The sequence below is a fragment of the Elgaria multicarinata genome, chromosome 23 (genome assembly GCF_023053635.1).
Source record: "Elgaria multicarinata webbii isolate HBS135686 ecotype San Diego chromosome 23, rElgMul1.1.pri, whole genome shotgun sequence".
In the NCBI taxonomy this organism is placed as follows: domain Eukaryota; kingdom Metazoa; phylum Chordata; class Lepidosauria; order Squamata; family Anguidae; genus Elgaria; species Elgaria multicarinata.
Window position 1 is genome coordinate 12,999,222 of NC_086193.1, and position 20,837 is coordinate 13,020,058.

At 50.2% G+C, this 20,837-nt stretch overlaps 1 protein-coding gene across 3 annotated transcripts in view; it reads left to right on the top strand.

The window, feature by feature from the left end:
• Nucleotides 1-15,339, top strand: part of CRTC1 (CREB regulated transcription coactivator 1) — a 54,160-nt gene extending 38,821 nt beyond the window's left edge. For 2 of the 3 annotated variants that reach the window (XM_063147243.1, XM_063147244.1), the window contains exons 7-14: nt 160-203; nt 2,525-2,745; nt 3,724-3,860; nt 4,686-4,937; nt 6,045-6,146; nt 11,533-11,619; nt 13,793-13,973; nt 15,081-15,339. In XM_063147243.1, coding sequence (XP_063003313.1) covers nt 160-203; nt 2,525-2,745; nt 3,724-3,860; nt 4,686-4,937; nt 6,045-6,146; nt 11,533-11,619; nt 13,793-13,973; nt 15,081-15,292 — 1,236 coding nt within the window. In that variant the 3' untranslated portion in view covers nt 15,293-15,339. The remainder of the gene's footprint in view (nt 1-159; nt 204-2,524; nt 2,746-3,723; nt 3,861-4,685; nt 4,938-6,044; nt 6,147-11,532; nt 11,620-13,792; nt 13,974-15,080) is intronic. The other variant, XM_063147245.1, reaches the window with a different exon arrangement.
• The last annotated feature ends 5,498 nt before the right edge of the window (nt 15,340-20,837 follow it).

Below are 20,837 nucleotides of genomic sequence, written 5' to 3' on the forward strand. Positions count from 1 at the left end.
TCTCTGCAAATGAAATAAACGCCAAGGGAATTTGCGCCGTGTGGGGCAACAGGCCTCCGGAAGGAGGTGCTGAAATTGGCAACCCTGCCGATTCCTTCTTGGACTTAGCGGTCTGTTTCTAAGCCTCACGTCTCTCTGCTGTGCTCCATTCTCTTCCAGACAGGATCCTCGAGGCCGAAGTCCTGTGAAGTTCCAGGAATCAAGTACGTTCAAGGGGGCATGGTGGATGAGGGGCGAGATGTGTGTTTGGTTCGTGTGTAAATAAGAAGCATTGGTTGCTCTTCAATAGGAAATGGCAGGAACGTCCCCACGCTCGGGCATAGTTCAGACATCAACAAGGGAGAGGGCCTTTTCAGTGGTGGCTCCCCACTTGTGGAACGATCTCCCTGATGAGGCCCGCCTGGCACCAACATTGCTATCTTTTCGGCTCCAGGTCAAAACTTTCCTCTTCTCCCAGGCATTTAGCAGCATATGTTGAGATTTCAATCGGTCCCAAATCTATTTTTAGGGTTAGCTGGCAGCTCAAAATTGGTTTTAGATGTATGTTGTCTCTATGCCTGCTGTCTGTTTTATTTATTTATTTATTTATTTATATATTTATTACATTTTTATACCGCCCAATAACCGAAGCTCTCTGGGCGGTTCACAAAAATTAAAACCATTGAAAACATAATAAAACATTATTATTATTTCTTACCTGCCTCTCCATTGTGATCGAGGCGGGGAACAACTATAAATGATAAAATACACAAGTTTTTGTATATTGATTTTTAAATGTTTTAATCTTTTGTGAACCTCAAAGAGAGTTTCAACTATGGGGAGATATAGAAATAATAATAATAATAATAATAATAATAATAATAATAATAATAATAATAATAATATATTTCGAAAGCTTAACAATGGCTTGCCATGTCACCTGAATTGACAAGCCATGGTTTGCTGCTAGCCAACAAACCAGGATCAAAAAACACAGTTTGTGTTGCCTGTAGTTAAAGCTTCCGGCTACACTGGATAAATTGCATTTAAGGCAGTTTCCCTGCAACGCCATTCAGACAGCGTGCCAAACTATGGTTAAGAAAGTTTAACTGTGATTTGATGTGATGTCGCAATTGACAGACCATGTTTTTCCATTGGGGCAGCAAACCCAGAATTGGAAACCATGATTTGAAATAGGTTTGAAAAGTGTGTTTTGTGTTAACGCTAGAGAGGTGGATACTGGGAAGCTGAAATCAAAGAAGTGTGGTTGGCTTTAATAGTTTGTAAACTCAGCCCTGACTTGGGTTCCAAACTATAAAGAACATGGTTTGGGTGCTAATAGGGTGACCCTATGAAAAGGAGGACCGGGCTCCTGTACCTTTAACAGTTGCCTAGAAAAGCGAATTTCAGCAGGTGTCATTTGTATATATGGAGAACCTGGTGAAATTCCCTCTTCATCACAACAGTTAAAGCTGCAGGAGCTATACTAGAGTGACCAGATTTAAAAGAGGGCAGCTTTAACTGTGGTGATGAAGAGGGAATTTCACCAGGTTCCCCATATATACAAACGACTCCTGCTGAAATTCCCTTTTCAGTACAACTGTTAAAGGTACAAGAGCCCTGTCCTCCTTTTCATAGTGTCACCTTAGGTGCTAATACAAATTTAGCCTGGACTTCCCTGAAGGGCAATTCGCTTGATCCACTTCTTCAAGGAGGACTTCCTTGAAACAGTGTCTTATTCAGTTCTTTATGAGGGAGCCTTTCTCTTCAGTACTCAGCTTTCTTGTATTAAATAGCTAGCCATAATTAATGTGGGCTGTGTGTAGGCTGACCCTATGAAAAGGAGGACAGGGCTCCTGTATCTTTAACAGTTGCATAGAAAAGGGAATTTCAGCAGGTGTCATTTGTATGCATGTCACACCTGGTGAAATTTCCTTTTCATCACAACAGTTAAAGCTGCAGGACTGACCAGATTTAAAAGAGGGCAGCTTTAAAGGTTGTGATGAAGAGGGAATTTCACCAGGTTCTCCATATATACAAATGACACCTGCTGAAATACAAGTGTTAAAGATACAGGAGCCCTGTTCTCCTTTTCATAGGGTCACCCTAGCTGTGTGTATGTGTTTGAAAAAGGAGTTTTCTAAATACATTTGAAGAGTCCTCTCCAGGGAAAGGCTTCTGTCAGCCTTCCCTCTCTGGAGAAAAGACGAGATAAAACCATAACACATAAAGCCCCTGTTCAGACGACACGCCGAGCCACGGTGGTAAAGCGCTTTGAGCTAAGCATTATGGCTAAGCGCGCCGTGTGAACCCTTCCTAACCATGGTGGCGACATAACCACGGTTTAAACACCCTCACTAACCATTTGCTGCAAATGGGTGAGCGGCCCTAACCATGGTTTAGCGTGGCGTCTGAACAGGGTCGGAGTTGCAATGGTTCCAGGCCAGAGGCCTAGCGGTGTCTGGTTCTACGAATCCCCCCCCAAAATCACTGTTTCTGCCTCAAACCTTCAGCTTCTTTCCTCTCCCTTCTTTTTGAAACGCAGCATATACCCGTCAGCGGACCAGGAAAACACTACGACGCTTATCCCCGCCGCTCACAACACGGGCGGCTCCCTGCCAGACCTGACAAACATCCACTTCCCTTCTCCCCTCCCGACACCGCTAGACCCGGAAGAGTCCTCTTTCCCGTCGCTGAGCAGCTCCAACAGCACCGGGAACCTCGCGGCCAACCTGACACACATGGGCATCGGCTCAGCCAATCAGGGTAAGGGGGTGGCGGCTGTACAGCGGGCAGCAGTGCCCTTGGGATGGGTGGCCCGGCTTCACTTCCTGTCTGGGGCAGTGGCACTTCCTGTCGCGGCCAGCTGTATTCCGCCTTGCGCACCTGCTTTCTCTGCTTCAGAGGGAGAGCGAAGGGGGTGTATTTCATGTGAATTAATGGCAGGAGTGTCATGGGCAAAGAGAGTGGGGGTCGCCTCCCTGCTCTGAGGGCAACTGTCAGGGTCTGGGACGTGGGCGGCAAGGCCTCAGTGCAGGAACGCCGGGGCTGGGATGGACGGCAGTGGAACTGGCAAACAGAGTCCCGGCAGGGCCAGAGGCAAAAGGCATGGTCAGGTGAAGCAGAAGGTCAGGCAAGGTCTGGGATCACAGAAAGTCAGGCACAGGCTACAGCAGGCACAGGAGACTGTGTTGCCGTGGCAAAGGCTGGAGTGGAAACCACCTGGGAGTGCTTGACGACATGAGCCTGGATCCTGCAACTACTCTGCGACCGTCAAGGTGGACCTCTCTTGAAGCCCCGCTGCAATTCTTTGCTGCCGCAGGGGCTAGGAGCTTGACGTGTTTTAATGGCAAGTTGAGATGATCGGGGTTCCATGGCGGCTAAGCAGTGGGATGGTGGGACCTAAGGTCCGGGGTTGAGCACCTGCTTTACATTCTGGCGGCGCCAGGTTGGATCCCTGTGGAGGGGACGGTTCCCCTTGAGAGGCGCCGGCCGGTTCGAACAGACAAGTCCCAGCTAGATAGAGCGGCAAGCCTTCCCTGGTGCCAGGCAACGCCATACTAGGTCGAGTTCCTTGCCCTAGGGCTAGGGTTTCTAAATGCGTCGGTTTGGAAGGTCGTCCCGTTGCATGTTCTAAGCATGTTCCAAATCAGCCGCGTCCACGTTCTGCCGTCGATGCGAGAACCAGTGTTTGGAAAAACCCCTCTGGAATCTTGTCTCTCTTCTTCCCTCTTTTGGCCCCAGGAATGACGACGACGCAGGGCTCGTCCCAGCAGCACCGACAGCCGTCCGTCAGCCCCCTCCAGCTGAACACGGACTCGAGGAGAACCCAGCCCGGGCAGGTCTCTCCCACGCTGTCTCCGCTGTCGCCAATCACTCAGGTACGAATGTGTTGGGGGGAGTTCGGCTGCTCCGGCCGGTCTGGAAGCCCAGGAGGAGGCAGATTCCCTCAGCGCCAAACTCTGCGAACTGAGGGGATTCGCTGCCCTCCTCCGAACCTATCCTAGCCCGTCAACGTCCCTCTCGAAACGTGGCGCCCCGAATTGTACACAATCCTCCCTAGTGCTGTGTAGAGAGGAAGAAGGACTTTTCATGCGTCTTTCATAGAATCATAGAATAGTAGAGTCGGAAGGGGCCTACAAGGCCATCCAGTCCAACCCCCTGCTCAATGCAGGAATCCACCCTAAAGCAACCCTGACAGATGGTTGTCCAGCTGCCTCGTGAAGGCCTCTAGTGTGGGAGAGCCCACAACCTCCCTAGGTAACTGGTTCCATTGTCGTACTGCTCTAACAGTCAGGAAGTTTTTTCTGATGTCCAGCCGGAATCTGGCTTCCTGTCACTTGAGCCCGTTATTCCGTGTCCTGCAGTCTGGGAGGATCTGAGGAGAAGAGATCCTGGCCCTCCTCTGTGTGACAACCTTTCAAGTCCTTGAAGAGTGCTCTCATGCCTCCCCTCAATCTTCTCTTCTCCAGGCTAAACAGGCCCAGTTCTTTCAGTCTCTCTTCATAGGGCTTTGTTTCCAGGCCCCTGATCGCTTTGATGCCAGGCTTCTTCTAACGCAGCCCAGGACTGCGTTAGCCCTTCTAGCGGACTTTCAAAAGACACCCTCGCCCTGATGTTTTGGCGTGCGTTTCGAGAACGCCGGTCCCGAGCAAATCCGGTTCCCCTCCCTTGACCCCGTTCTCCTGCCCTCTCCCCCCCTCAAGGCCGTGGCGATGGACGCACTCTCCATGGAACAGCAGCTTCCGCCCTACCCGTTCTTCACCCAGACGAGCCCGCAGCAGCAGCAGCAGACCCAAGTGGCCAATGCCCTGCCGTCCAACGCTTCCCTCATGCAGACCTCCGGCTTGCAGCGAGGCGTCCAGCTGCCCCCGCTCTCGGTCTCCGTCCCTTCCACGATCCCACAGTCGCCGCCAGGCAGCCAAACCCAGACTTCCATGGGGATAGACATCAGTTCGGTAAGCTTTGGAAGCGCGGGGAAGGCCGGCGATCCGTGCGTTTCCCGGTGGGGAGGTGGAATCCCATCACTTCCCCCAGATCGCCTGCAAAGCATTGTGGGGGGTTCAGGCCAAGCTGGGTTTCTTCCCCTAACCCTTTGAGCTGTTGACGGAACGATTCAAATTTCAGCATTAAGCCGGGCTTAGGGTTGTTGTGGGTTTTTTAAAAGATACTTGTGTCAAGAGAAGCCAGTTTATAATTACGTTGGTTTTCACGACTCTTTTATTGTGGCTTCTCATAATGGGGGCATCGAAGCCACAGCCAGACACCCCACGCCTGCCTTGCTAGGGATCCTTCTTTGCCCCAGCTCTGCAGGCCTCCGCACAAGGCTCCGAATACCACACGAGGCCAAGCATATATTCATAACCATGTGGACTAGAGTCTTAATTCTTCGATTTAAAGCCGAGGCTCCCAGGAAGCTGAAAAATGCACATACCCGGTGCTGCTACTGCTCTCGTGTGGGTTTTTTGGCATCCGTATGTACCCCCGGCTACGTTTTGGTGCTGTCAGGAAAAAGCACAGAGAGGAGAGTTCGCTTAGCACAGGTCTTACAAGTCCAGACGCAGAGGCTGCAAAGCTCAGGCTTCTTCAAAGGGTGGGCAAGCAGCGTGTGAGCTGCGGGAGAAGACGGGGAAAGTGAATCCCTTGCTGGGGATTTTTAATGCTTACTGTTTTAACTTTTGGGAACTGCCCCGAGAGCTCCAGCTATGGGGCAGTATATAAATGTAATAAATAAATGTAAATTTTAAGGGAAGGGGTTGAATCTGAAAGCAGCTGACGTTTTGGAAAACTGCGGACAGTTCTGGTTGCCTTAATCCCCCAAAAGCTGGAATAGAAACCTTGGGGTTCATAGCCTCTTTCCCTTGTACGTTCACCACCTCTCAGGGCATTGTTTAACGGTACTAGCTGACATGCTGGGCTCACCAAGGACTTTTCCTCCCTTTTCTCCTCCCATCTCATTCTCTCCCTCCCTCCCCATCCATCCCAGCTGTACACAAAAGAAAGCTGTGATTTCTCTCCCTTTTCCTCCTTCACCCTGTGGTTTCTAACTCTGTGTCCTTCTGTAGGGCTCACTCCAGCAGTACCGCAGCAATGCCGGTTCTCCGGCCAACCAGTCTCCTACCTCTCCTGTCTCCAATCAAGCTTTCTCTCCCGGCAGCTCCCCTCAAGTAAGGGACTGTGTGCTTCTAAGCCCTCTGGATTCCGTGCTTGTCGTTGGTTCCCCTCCCCCCACCTTTTCTCTTTTTTTGGTCTCTTTTTTTGTCTTTGTCTTCCCTACCCAAACTCCTTCTGTCTTCCCTACCCAACCTTTTGTCTTCCCCACCCAACCTCCTTTTAAAATTATTATTAAGCGGCCTTCCTCAAGTAGATGTGTTGGATCAAAACTCCCAGAATCCCCCATTACAGTTGGACTCCCAATGGGAGAAGGACTCCAGCACATCTGGGGGGCGCCATGTTGGGGAAGGCTGTTATAAAATACACTTGACCAAAATGGCGAGATACGTAGAAATGACCAGGCTATTTATTTATTTTTTAAAAAAATATTGTTCTTTCGTTCTGGTTCATAAGTCACATAATAAGTCATGCATTTACATTCCATTACAGTTTCAATTTCCACCTGGCTTTAATATTGATATTCATTAACTTGGATAATACGCTTTGTTTCAGGGTGGATTTGATTTAAATCAATTTGATTTAAATCATGATTCAAATCACGATTTAAATCACTACTCAGGAAGACTCAGTTTAATCATGTGACTCCCCCCCCCCTGAAAAAAGTGCACTCTATTCATTGAAATTTTTGGAAACTTAGCACAAGAGGTTGATTCTGTGTACATAGATTTGCAAAGGCACAATGGGATTGTGATCTCTGCAGACACAAATTCACAGTTTTGAGAACTGTAAAACCAGGCAGCTGTGATGATAATATCGTCTAGATAGGAAAAAAAGCGCCCAATATTCTTACAGAAACCTCTAGAAGAGCATGACGTGAATGGATTAATGGAATTCATTTACCCAAAAATGTAAACATTGCTGAATATACAGCCTCGTGCATCATAATTAAAAACTAATCCTTATTTCATGATGAATAACCTTTGGACTATAATGTGTCTTAAATAGAAAGATTTTTCCTCAAAAAGCATTTTATTAAAAAAAATCAATTTAAATTTAAAAAATCCAATTTTTAATTTATTTTTTTAAAAAACCATTGATTTTTATCCACCCTGCTTTGTTTCATTATTCTCCACTCTTAAGCCCTGGATCACCCGTTTGCAGACCGAATTTTCTTTCAAACGGGCTCAGAAGCGAACCTCCCTCCTTCCCTTAGTCCTCTGCCCTCCGTAGCTCTGTATATACTGACGGAGGCATTCCTCCACATTCAGCTCTATCTACATATTCAATTCATTTCCTTCATACCCCTTCATACTCTGGTTTCTCTTCAGATCATATAAATCTTTAGCCTTTTACTAAAGAAACTGCCAGGCTGTTGTACAGGAGATGTGCTTGAGGAATATTTTAACCGTTGCAAATTCTGGTGCGAACTCTCCCACTGCGCCACCTCCCAGGCTGATGCGCGAATTGGGTCATGTTGATCCACTTCGAATTTCACAGTGCAGTTCTTGGCTCGAAAAGAAGAAGAAGAAGAAGAAATGATGATGATGAAGATGATGATGCCGGGGCTGCTGCTGCTGCTCTTCTTCTTCTTCTTCTTCTCATCATCATCATCATCATCATCATAGAATAGTAGAGTTGGAAGGGGCCTATAAGGCCATCGAGTCCAACCCCCTGCTCCATGCAGGAATCCACCCTAAAGCATCCCTGACAGATGCTTGTCCAGCTGCCTCTTGAAGGCCTCTAGCGTGGGAGAGCCCACAACCTCCCTAGGTCACTGGTTTCACTGTTGTACTGCTCTAACAGCCAGGAAGTTTTTCCTGATGTCCAGCCGGAATCTGGCTTCCTGTCACTTGAGCCCGTTATTCCGTGTCCTGCATCCTGGGAGGATCGAGAAGAGATCCTGGCCCTCCTCTGTGTGACAACCTTTTAAGTCCTTGAAGAGTGCTCTCATGCCTCCCCTCCGCCTTCTCTTCTCCAGGCTAAACATGCCCAGTTCTTTCAGCCTCTCCTCACGGGGCTTTGTTTCCAGACCCCCAAGGGCATCTCTGAAACGGAACCCCCTGCATTAAGTTAACTTGTGGAACTTGCTTTTGTGAGGTTGTTTTGGAGGAGGATAAGGACAGTGGAGAGGAGGACTTGAGGAGGACTGTCTTGGGCTGTTAGCACAATATTTATTTAATTATTAGATTTTTATGCCAGCCATGTGGGGCTTTACATATCCGGAAGCAATTTTCCTCTGAAGCCACACTTGCTAGGGAGCAAACAGCCTCATGGAGGAAGGAAGGTCTCTCAGCGGTTATTTTCCATCACCCTTACTGAATACCGCCTTCTGGGGGCAAACAGAACAGAGCTGCAGCCCCCATGCCCTGCTGATGGGCTTTCCAGAAGCATCTTCAGTAGGAATAAATGCCAAGTTCTACACCTAGGAAATAGAAACCAAATGCACAGTTACAAGATGGGGGATACTTTGCTCAGCAATACTGCAAACGAGAAGGATCTTGGAATTGTTGTAGATCACAAGCTGAATAGGAGCCAACAGTGTGATGGGGCTGCAAGAAAGGCAAATGCTATTTTGGGCTGCATTAATAGAAGTATCGCTTCCAAATCGCGTGAGGTACTGGTTCCTCTCTATTCGGCCCTGGTTAGGCCTCATCTAGAGTATTGCGTCCAGTTCCGGGCTCCACAATTCAAGAAGGATGTAGACAAGCTGGAGCGTGTTCATAGGAGGGCAACCAGGATGATCAGGGGTCTGGAAACAAAGCCCTATGAAGAGAGACTGAAAGAACTGGGCATGTTTAGCCTGGAGAAGAGGAGATTGAGGGGAGACATGTTAGCACTCTTCCAATACTTGAAAGGTTGTCCCACAGAGGAGGGCCAGGATCTCTTCTCGATCCTCCCAGAGTGCAGGACACGGAATAACGGGCTCAAGTTACAGGAAGCTAGATTCTGGCTGGACATCAGGAAAAACTTCCTGATTGTTAGAGCAGTACGACAATGGAGTCAGTGACCTAGGGAGGTGGTGGGCTCTCCCACACTAGAGGCTTTCAAAAGGCAGCTGGATAACTCTCTGTCAGGGATGCTTTAGGGTGGATTCCTGCATTGAGCAGGGGGTTGGACTTGATGGCCTTAGAGGCCCCTTTCAACTCTGCTATTCTATTATTCTTGAGCGGCTACCGTTGACAAGAGGTTGCCAGCCGACCTGGACTATTGGCCTCATCTAACAGAGCTTTGTGCCCTTCCAGAAGGAGAGACCAACCCTCGGGCTCTTACCCTGATAGTTGTGGTTGGAACACTAAAAACAGGACAAAGCAGATCCCAACATAAAAATGTCTGTAGTCCAATGCCGGACTGTTCCGGAGACGGGGTGCCACAACAAGAAAGGCCCCGCCTCTGTTACCCTCCGCCTTGCAGGTTCGCACAGAACAAGCGAAGCTGCACGTGAACCTTCTGTCACGTTATCCCAGGGGTTGTCATGGGGGAGGGGGGGACAGAGACAGGGGTTACAGTTGCTTAGGTAGGGTCTCCATATTCTGAATCCACAAAACCGGGACAATTTTTTGGGGGGGTGGGGTAGGATTTTTTTTAAAAAAAGCTGGGCAATATGTAAAGGTCCAGGGAAAGAAAGAAAGGTATCTAAGCTTTACTTATCTAACCCTGCAATCCCATGTGTGTCTACTCAGAAACAAATCCTATTAAATTAAATAGGACTTATTCCCAGGTAAGTATGCCTCAGGATTGCAGCCTAAAGCACTTAAGCACCTGCAAATGAATAACAGGCAAAGAACAGTTTAAGCAAACAAACAGGGGGAAAAATGACACTAAACTACATTTCTCCACCAGTTCTCAAAAGCTAGAGGAGACTTCAGTATGGAGACTGACACTCCACAGAGGAGGCTCAAGGCACCATTTCGGAGGTTGGAATTTCTCCGGCCGGCTGAACAGGAATCCGGGATTCTTGGCTGACCGGCCGGGAGATTTTGGAACTGCTTGGAAACCGGGACATTCCTGGCTTTCCGGGACGTATGGCAACCCTATGTTTAGGGGACACATTTTAAGGTCTGCGCCACATTACCCGCTTTACGCCACACTCCGGGTGCTGCTGGCTTGCTTGCAGCAACACACGTCCGAGTCGTTTATTAACGGAAGAGAGTAAACTCTCGCTGGAGCAGCTGCACCCCCCCCTTCAGAAAACTTGTAGCCCGGCCAGCGGAGGGGCCGGTCTTGGATCCTGAAGTGCTGAAGTGGTGGAAAATGTCCCCGTTAATATCTTCAGAGCTGCTCTTGCTGCCGGCGAAGTTATTAAAACAGCACGTTTCAGCTTCCCAGAGGGAACATTCGTTTATCTATCTATTCTTGGAGGTCCGCTGAGCGGGTTCAGAGTGCCGCACGCACGATCTCGTTCCACCGCACAGTTGCAAATTAAAATATTTTATCATGGCCCGGCGGGGTGGGTCAGGTTTTGCCGTTGGAACTTTTAGAGGAGGGGGCCGTTTAAAATTCGGAGGGGGTGGGTATTGCTGGTTCTTAATGGATGTCCAACAGCATTGACAGGGACGGCGAGTCCGACGCCGCTGAATGTTGAGTCTGCAGGACGGTTTCAAATCCCCCCAAAGCGTCGGGAGCTGGGCTGTGCCCTCCCTCTCCCACAAGTATGAGATGTTTTTTTAAAGCACCTTCCTGATGGAGCGCGCAACGTCTGAAGAGAGGTTGCGATGGTGATCGGGCCTCTATAGGAAACGTGGGGCTTGTGGGATAGACTAGAAAACCAAGGAGGTTAAGGTGGTAGCTTTCAACAAAATGTTATAGTAAAATAAGGTGAAACATACAATCAAGACTATAGAGCACTTACAATATACACGATCCATGACGCATTTAAAAATGCAGTAAAAAAGCGCTTCACGAGCTTGGTTGCCTTGGCCAGACGCGTTTCGACTCGGGAGTCTTCTTCAATGGCCAGCCACTACAAAATATATGTAAAAGCGAAACATGTATGAGTGCCACAGAGAAGGAGAAAGGAATTCTTATGGTCAATTAGTGCACTAATGAATCTGTTTATAGTGCTAGGTTGACATACCACGGCTGATCCACCGTCAGAGAAATAACTGCAAAGCAGGGGCCGCAAGAATTGTGTTTTGTGGCGCAGGGGCTGCCTAGCCTCCCTCTCAGGCCCTCCGCCTCCTTTCTCCGCCCTCCTAACGATCAGATCACCCTCACTCCGAGGCGTCTCTTGAATGAACTCGGAGCAGATTGGCTTGTTACGGAGATGACCAAAGGGCGGGGTGGGGGAGCCAAAGCCCAGAAGCTCAGTTAAAAGTGCTGGCGGTGGGGGGGGGGGCGCTTGGGGGAGCCCTGGCCGGCTGGTGCCTTCACTGAACTTCAGCCCAAGCCGCACGCACGTGGGCTTTTCTCCACCCAGACCCATTGTTTCTTTGTTTGCAGCAAACCTCCATCCTGGGGAGCGTCTTTGGGGACTCCTGTTACGATCAGCAGATGACGGCCAGGCAGGCAAATGCTTTATCTCACCAGGTGAGTGCGCCCCTGCTGTTTGCATTTGTGTGTGTGATCTCTTATTGGCGTGAATGGGAGACTTTCCCCCCATGTAGTAGTAGTAGATGTCATAGAATCATAGAATAGTAGAGGTGGAAGGGGCCTGCAAGGCCATCAAGTCCAACCCCCTGCTCAATGCAGGAATCCACCCTAAAGCATCCCTGACAGATGCTTGTCCAGCTGCCTCTTGAAGGCCTCCAGTGAGGGAGAGCCCACCACCTCCCTAGGTAACTGATTCTATTGTCGTACTGCTCTAACAGCCAGGAAGTTTTTCCTGATGTCCAGCTGGAGTAGTTGTTGTTGTTATTATTTCTTTTCTTTTTTTCCCCTTTTAAATAATGTTTTTATTATTGTGTGAGTCTGGTTACACGGGTCAACTAATGTATCGCGTATGTACATTCGGAGTCAATACAGAGATACACACTTCATTACTAAATTATGCAAATTTATACAAGCCTGGGTAAAAATATTTAACCTTGATTAGTTCATTTGATTTCATTTAAATTCTGTTCAATACGACTCCATTTAGGACATCCCAGGACTAACTCTCTTTACCCTTCCTCTTATGTTTTCCATATTTCTAAGAATGCCAGTGGGGGTGTTCTCCCACCTTCTTCTTTATTCGCGTAATTAATAGCGTAATTGATGAATCCCCACCATACCCCCTCTAATTTATCTTCGCTTTGTTGTCCTCTTGCGTCCCTCGTTTTTCGCGTCCGCGTTTCTAAGAGGGCAGTCTGCCAAACCCTTTGAAACCGGTTTTCAGTCAGAAGCCCTTTGCCATCCTTCCAGTGTTTTGCTATCAACCTTCTAGCCGCCAGTAATAGATGGTTTATTAAATCCTTATTTAAGGGCTTAATATCTAGTCCCCTGCATAAATTTAACAGAGCTCAATGAGGAGATGGGTGGACCCATTGTCCAGTTGTCGAACTGATCTCCTGGGACACTTCTTTCCAATAAACACTTGCCTCAGGGCACGACCACCACTTGTGCATTTACGTTCCTTCTCTGTTGCAGGGATGACCCTGGACTCATCATAGATATTCTAGATTTTATTATTTCTTACCCGCCTCTCCATTTTGATCAAGGCAGGGAACAACAATAAATATAAAATACATAAAACTGAGTTAAGATAATAATATACGTTGTTAAAACATCCTAAAAGCATCCTAAAATCCCCCTGGATAGGCCTGCCGGAAGAGATCAGTCTTGATCGCTTTCTTGAATGCTAATAGACTGAAGAGTTGACGAGTCTCCTCCAGCAGGCCGTTCCGCAGTCTGGGAGCAGCCGAAGAGAAGGTCCTCTGGGAAACGGTTGTCAGCCTAGTCTTTGCTGACTGAAGTAGCTTCTTCCCAGAGGACCTGAGCGTGTGGGGCGGATTGTACGGGAGAAGGCGATCCCGCAGGTAAACGACAGTAGTGTAACTACGTGAGCGTAGCTACGTTTGAACAACACAATAGTTAGTGGTGGGTTAACAGTCAGCTCCACGGTTGATTATCGAGGGGGGACTCCCCACGTGTCAAGATTATAATCAGCTGTGGTGTGGATTAAGGCCAGTGTCGAGTTGACTATTAATCAACGGTATGTTTGATTGACACATCCCCCCCCCCGCCCTCTCTCCCCAACTCAGCCCTCCCGCTAGTATCCCATCAGGCATTGCGAGTGCTGCCGGCTGGACTAGAGCGGCAGAGGCCTGTTGGGTTGCTCTTGCCAGGGGACTCTGCAGTCACCGAAAGGAGCCGGCGGTGTGCAACGAAACGGTCCACGGTGCCCGTCACACGACGCAGTTGTCCAAATAATCCACTCTGCACAGTGTTGGCTGTTTGCGTTGGTTATTTCAGCCGGAGAACCAACCCTGGTGTGAAAAAGTCCCAAGAGACGACACAGTCGGTTGACTGTTCAACCCACCGTTGGTTGTCACGTCGTCTGAACCCAGTCAGCGAGAGGCCTTGCCCCTTTGACGTCTTTCCCACCCGTCCCCCTCCGTCTGCTTTTACTGGCCTGTTGTAGCCCACCGGATGCCCACTTCTGGGTGGCGCTGGCGGGCTTCTCGGAAGCATCGGGCGAAGCGAAGCGCTGACCCTGACGAAGCGTCGCTTCGCTCTCGCTGGGCTCTTTTTAAGCTCTTGACGCCAGGATTCCTTCCTCCAGCTCGAGCAGTTCAACATGATCGAGAACGCCATCAGCTCCAACAGCCTGTACAGCCCCTGCTCCACCCTCAACTACTCCCAGGCAGCCATGATGGGGCTCACCGGGAGCCACGGCAGCCTCCAGGATGCGCAGCAGCTCAGCTACGCCAGCCACGGCAACATCCCGAATATCATCCTGACAGGTGGGCTGGCTCGGGGCACAGGGCTCTGGCGAAAAGCGGGCAGGAGCCCCCTCCCCAGCCGGGGGGGGGGTGTAGGGCAGGAGTTTCCCCCTCCAGTGAATGTCCCAGAAGGAGTGAGGTAGTGGAGAGCAAGAGGGGGTGGAGGAGGACACGGCGGCAGGAGATGGAGGAGGTTCAGATATAGAAAGCCCTCGACAGATCCCAGGAGCACTGTCCGAGAGAAGGTGACCGAAGGACATCAGAAGAACTCTGCTGGATTGGACCGAGGGTCCCTCTAGTCCAGCTCTCTGCTCTCACAGGGGCCGACCAGCTGCCGACCAGAACACGGTGCAACAGCACCCTCCCACCCGTGTTCCCCAGCCACTGGCGCACACAGGCTTACTGCCTCGGATACTGGAGGTAGCACATAACCACCAGGGATAGGAGCCCTTGATGGCCTTCTCCTCCTCCAGGAATTGATCCAACCCCCTTTGAAAGCCATCCAAATGGGTGGCCATCACCACACCTTGTGGCAGTGAGTTCCAGAGTTTAACTCTGTGCTGTGTGAAGAAGTCCTTCCTTTGATCTGTCCTGAATCTCTCACCTATCAGCCTCCTGGGATGACCCCCTTGGGTTCTAGCATTATGAGAGAGGGAGAAAAAGGTCTGCCTTTCCACCTTCTCCACCCGGTGCATCATTTTGTCCACCTCTGTCAGGTCTCCCTTCAGCCTCCTTTTTTCCAAGCTAAGCCATCCCACCTTCTCTCCTAGGGGAGATGCTCCAGCCCCTGGGTCCTTTGAGTTTCCCTTTTTCCACCTCTACAACATCTTGACCAGAACTGTACACGGGATTCTAAGTGTGGCAAAAAAAGCACCCTGTTCCCTGCTGCCATCCCAGAGCGCAGCAAGACTAGATCCAAGGGCTGTTAGGAGAAGCTTTGTGCCCGTCAGAGCGGTTCGACGGTGGGACCAGTGACCCATGGGGCAGTGGGCTCCCCCTCGTCGGAGCTCTCCAACGCTCTCGCGCTGGTTTTTCTGGCCCGACGTTAGTGTTCCGTGCGTCCGGCCGGAAGAGAACCTGGCGAGCCTGACCAAAGCTCTGTCTTCTTCTATCCCTCCCCCCTTTCAGTGACCGGGGAATCGCCTCCCAGCCTGTCGAAGGACCTGACCAGCTCCCTGGCTGGGGTGGGGGACGTCAGCTTCGACTCCGATTCCCAGTTTCCTCTGGACGAACTCAAAATCGACCCCTTGACCTTGGACGGGCTGCACATGCTCAACGACCCCGACATGGTCCTTGCCGACCCGGCCACAGAGGACACGTTCCGGATGGACCGGCTGTAGTCGGGGTGGCGGACGGGCGGGGGGTGGGGGCGGGGGCCACGCCAGGTGAGCCCATGCTGACGTCGCAAGTCCCCGGACGTCCGAGGGAGAAGGGGCCGGCCTGCCTCGGGCCTGTCGAAACTGAGGGGGGAGTTCTCCGCTGTGTGTCCAATTTCGCAACGCTTGTCCTCCACTTGCCGAATGCCTGCCCGCCCCCCCCCCCCGTCCCCTTCCTGCCTCTCGCCACGGTGCCATCTCCATCCCTTTCCGTACGCCTTGCTGTCGGGAGAGGACCTTTCTCCGAGAGCCGTCTCTCCCCTTCCTTTCCTCCCTCGGCTTGTCACCAAAGCTCCATCATTTGGTCCCCCCCTCCTTTTTTTTTTATCCTTTGCACTAAAATTTTTTGGTTTGATTTTGTCGCTGGGGGGGGGGACGCACAGGAGCTTGATACCCCTTCTCCCCTCCTGTCGGGCAAGGCAGAATCGTCCGGAAGTTAAATCGGTTTCTTTTTCGTTAATCGCTCCGCGTAAACGACCGAGTCTTTGGTTTCTGTTACAGAAGCAGCTGCCTCCACGTGAAACTGCCGGGGGGGGGGGAGGAGAGGGGGCGCCAGGGATGGCTTGGAGACCGTTGCGAAGGGGAAGCGACACCCACGGACTCTAAAGCTTGATTTCGCTCCCTTCCCCGTGGAAACGGAGGGCGGGCGAGGTTGGTTTCAGAGCGGCTCTCCAGATAAACGTCCTGCGGCGTCTGCCAGGGGTGGGGGGGGCGGGGGGGCGTGTTTGCGAATGTGCGTGTCGAATGGCTTTGCAATTGCCTGGCTGTTTTTCTAAGCCCATTTCCTTGCCCGTCGTCCGAGTCCCACCACTGCCTGTCAGCTCATCGGCTTGCGCGTGCAACGAATTACAGCATCCGGAGACCTAGTTTTGCGAGCCACTTAATTCCTCAGTGTCTGCGCAACGAACTGTTGTAAAAACATGCATTTCATTTCTGGGGGGGGGGGCGAGCGGGGGCCGCCGTTTCTAATTGCACATAGAAGTCTTATCATTTCATGACCCGAAGGAATGAGAACAGCCGCCTCCCGCTGGGCTCTTTATGTTTTAAAGAATACGTTGAAAACAAGGCAGCCTTCTCGCTTTTCGTTGCTTGGAAGAGGTAGCCCATGTACTGTGTTTTAAAACAAACTCTCTCTCTTACACATGAAGTATCTGTCGAGTAGGAAGAAGGAGCAAAGTCCCACCGGCCTTAGCTTGGGGTGGGTGCTGACCCAGTAGGCAGAATCCCAGGGCTCCCAAGTTAGTTCGGGGGGGGGGGGAATCCTTGCAGTGGTTTCCAACCCAGACCGAGAGAAAATTTAGCCAGCAAGAAGAGTTCTGATTTTATGCTCCGTTAAGCCGACGGAGATGTTGTGTTTGCTCTGCACATGAGGGGAAGGCAGTTCCAGTCGTGGGGCTGGAAGGCTTTTGAGGAGCGATCTTGCCATAAGCGTGTTCCCTGGCGTGTTCATTCTCCAGTTTGGAAGATGCTAACCTCTGTCAGGTCGAGGGGCGTGGGATGCGTGCGGCCGCCCGTGAACTTACCTGGAACTCAGAAGAGCTACCATGGGCATGGGTTTGGGTGCTCCTGGTGCGTGTTTCTTTCCCAAAACTGGCTGGGGGATTATGGGAGTTGTAGTCCCAACTTTAGGTGGAATGTACTTCCCCAGCCCAGTCCTAATCTACTTTTAGATTTCGTCTCGCTTAGCCGCCACGTTGGGAGGATGGAAATGGTCGTTCCATGGGCTAGTTGGGTTGTTTCGATTCCCCCAAGTGAAGTTGTATAAAGAGGGTTTTTGGGTGGGTTCGGTTGACCCGGTGCTTGCCTATTTCCGCCAAAGCTGTACAAGCAGCACCCCGATCGAATCTCTTGTCTTTTATCCTTCAGGTCCTGGGTTCGGGTCCTGCCATCTTCATCCACTCCTCTTCCTCCCATTCTCCTGAACGCCTCCTGTGCTTTCTTGGACACCCCTGCTCCCCTGCGTTACAGCTCTGTGTGTGTGTGTGTGTGTGTGTGTGGCAAGGAAATCCCGTCTTGAGTGGGTGCTTGCTTCGATTTTGTTTGTGCCATCATCAGTTTATAATTTTTGCACTAAAAAAGAGAGTTTTTTTTTTTAAAAAAAGTGTAGTCTTTTAGCTGCTTAGTCCTCCAATGTCCTCCTTCACTCCGTCAGTCGCCGCTCCATTTTCATAACCCTTGTCAGTATTTTAGCCTGATTGCTTCTGCTACTCCCAGCGGTCCTACTTATTTCAAGTTTGCTATGGCTGCTTCTCTTATGCCGGAGGAAACCCCCTCAATTTAAAACACACACGCACGCACACGAGGCCGTATTCCGCTTTACAAACACTGTCCCAAGGTACAGCGCAGGCCGGTCGCGTCCTTTGGTCTCTGACAACACTGTTAAAATCTGCGTGTTGTTAACTCAGATCTCTGTCTCTTGTCTTATTTTGTCAGGTTCTATGCATGTCAATACCCTTTTTGGTCTTTGATCTGTTGTTTTGGGATGGGGTTTTGGGTTAGACAAAACTTTAAAGATGCAGCATCCAGTTAGAAAAGAATTCAAACTGGATAATTTTACGGGGAGTTCTAAATCGCTATTTTCTCTCATCTCTCTCTCTCTCTCTTTTTTAATCTACACATGTACATAGCAGAGCTTGTGTATTGATAAACTGTAAGTAGTTTTACAAAGAAATGGCCTTAATTTAATACATCTGTATCTAGATATAATAGACCTGTAGACACTTCTAGAAGTGAAACCCTATCTGAGAGCAATTTGTTTTGAGGTGGTGGGGGATTGCAGACCGTTTGCTTTGGACGAATATTATTTAAATTCCACGTACTGGAATTTATTATTTAAATTCCACGTATGGGTTGGAAGCAAAGGTTTAAAGATAGGGGAGGCAATTCATCTCTCTCCAGCAGGGGGCAGCATCGCAGTTTTTATTTTACTAGTTGAGAACCCAATGAAATGCAGATGTGTTGGACTGCAATTCCCATGCTGGCTGGCGTCGTGATCCGTGCCAGGAGGGGCACCCAGCTGTGGAAAGTTGCAACAGAAGCTCTAAAGGTTCTTTTTGGATTTCAAGAAGGCAGGGATGTGGAAAGCTTATCAAGAGAAAGGTTCCCTCTTACATTCCAAAAGCAAATGATGTCTGTTGCGTCGGGGAGCAGAAGGGGAGCCGGCAGTCGGGGTTAAAACGTTGACATCTTGCCCTTGAAATGGCCCAATAGTGCGTTTGTCTCATTTCCCGCTCAAGGCAGCAGAATGGTTCTCTCCCTGTCCCGTCCCGTCCCCCCCAAGAGATAGGCTGATAGGTCAATTACCGTATTTCTTCGATTCTAAGACACACGTTTCCCCCCATATAAACATCTCTAAAAACAGGGTGCGTCTTAGAATCGCGGGTGTGATTATTATTCTTAGAATCAAAGCTTTTTTTCTGTTGGTGGCACTGAAATTAGTATGCGTCTTACAATCGATGGCGTCTTACAATGGAAGAAATACGGTGTATCCCCACCCCACCCCCGGATCTGAATTTCCCGCAGAAACAAGTGTGTAAGCACAGTATGAGTATACCGCAATTTCACAAGTGTAGGGAAAAGTTCTGAGTGCGAAACTGACCACAATTCAACTTTCTAGTCTTTACCTGTCTTCATAGAACACACTGGAAAGTGTCTGGGCATTCCTTACGGACGTCTAAAAGAAACAAACCCAGAGCTGTGGTGGGGCAATTCCAATGGCTGGCAGGGGCAATTCATTACCCTTTGTTGCCCTTCCGAAGGAAAGAACGCATACGAGCATGCACAGAGTGTCTTTTCTTACCCTGAGCCCCTGTGGCTGTTGACAGCACCAGAATAAATTTATATAGAGTTGTTCCATTTGAACAGGTTTTGTTGAATAGGATTTTTTAAAAAAAAGCACGACGCAGCCCTGGGTCTTGGCCTACCTTGCAGGGTTGTTGTACAGATTTCTTTGTGAATCAGGGAGAGAGAGAGAGAGAGAGAGAGAGATACCTACCAGAACTGTGTCTATTCCTTTTCATCCTCTAGCCATGTTTTTATTTGGCTAGGAAAGCGGACGTGAAAGGATTGTCATCCTTGCTTCCTTTTAAGTGCCCCTTAGTAAGTTGGGGTCCCCCACACAGGAGGGGAAGGGGGAGGGATGGACGGACGGACTCGTAGCAGGGCCCAGTCGCCTACTTCCTGCACCAACAAGGGCCGTTTTCAAGCAAAGAATAAGGGTGCTCTACAGCGCCACCACTGCAGCAGGCCAGGAGGGGTACTGCGGCTTGTCAGCCTCGCAGGAATCAAGCACCTCGAGTTGAGCTGTTTATAGACTCCACAGAGCCTCCCCGGGGACCGCTCGCGCCGGATTGCCTGCCTGCAGGCCGGCTCCTTCAGCGGACCAGGGCTTCTCACACTACTTTCATTGCCAGACTGACCCGTCGGAAGGCCGCTAGAGTCCGAGAGCCAGCCCATTAGGGTCACTGGTCCACCCTAACTTCCAGGACCCGCGATGAAAAAAGTCTCTTCTGGAAAATCTGTACAGAACCAGTCCTTTTGTGTGCGGTTGTTTTTTAAAAAAAGACCCCAGAACCTACATTAGTGGGTTCCAGAGAAGGGCAGCTGCTGTATTACGGAACCCCGTCAGTTTCTCCCCTTGCAAGCCTGATGGAGAAAGCGTCTCCTGAGCATGTGCAGAACACTCCTGCCTCTTTCCCTGTACAGTATCCACAGCTGGACCTTTGCCCCCTGAAGCTTCTTCTGATTTGTCTTTTTTCAGAGGGAATGGGGTGCTCTGGATACACTCTCCTTATGTCTTCTCTTTAGGGGGACCCCACTTCCAGGGGGAAAGGGGTACAGTAGGAGTGTTGAGCTTCAGGCTGTGCCCAGTCCGAAATGACTGCCCTAAGGCATAGTTACTGGCAGTAAAGCGCTTTAAGCTAAAATGTGCTGGTATTTTGGCTCCACCCCTTCTTTCAGCCCCGCCCCTTCTTCTTTCGGCCCCGCCCATCACTGGAGAGCTGCTCCAGAAACGGATTCAGCCCACGGACTGCAGAAGGTCCCGCACCCCCAAGGTGTAGAAACCAACGCATGGGGGTGGGGGTGTCAGAAGTTAACTTTATTTTCCTGCTTCTAATTTTATACCCGCCTTTCGGCTGAGGTGTGTGGAGGGGGAGCAGCGACCGAGAAGCCAGGTTTTAGTTCACCTGGACAGGATCAGCCTTGTGTGCTGGAAAGGAAAGCAAATCTTGGTTTGATACGAGTTCAAGCTTCTCACGGGTGCTGCAGGGGCCGATTTCATTTGTGTATATTAAACCAGTGCCCCGATCTTGCATTTAAAAGGAAAGCTGGGTTGGGGCCTCACTATACAGGCGCAGTCTACCTCTTGAGCGCCAGACACCAAGGGGGGAAAGAAAAGCCAGCCCTTCCTTCACCCCCGCCCCTATTTGGGGGGCTCTGCGAAGGCGCTTGTCTGGCCGTTACGGGAAACAGCTTGGGCATCTAGTGCTGCGTCCCGTGTCTGATCCAG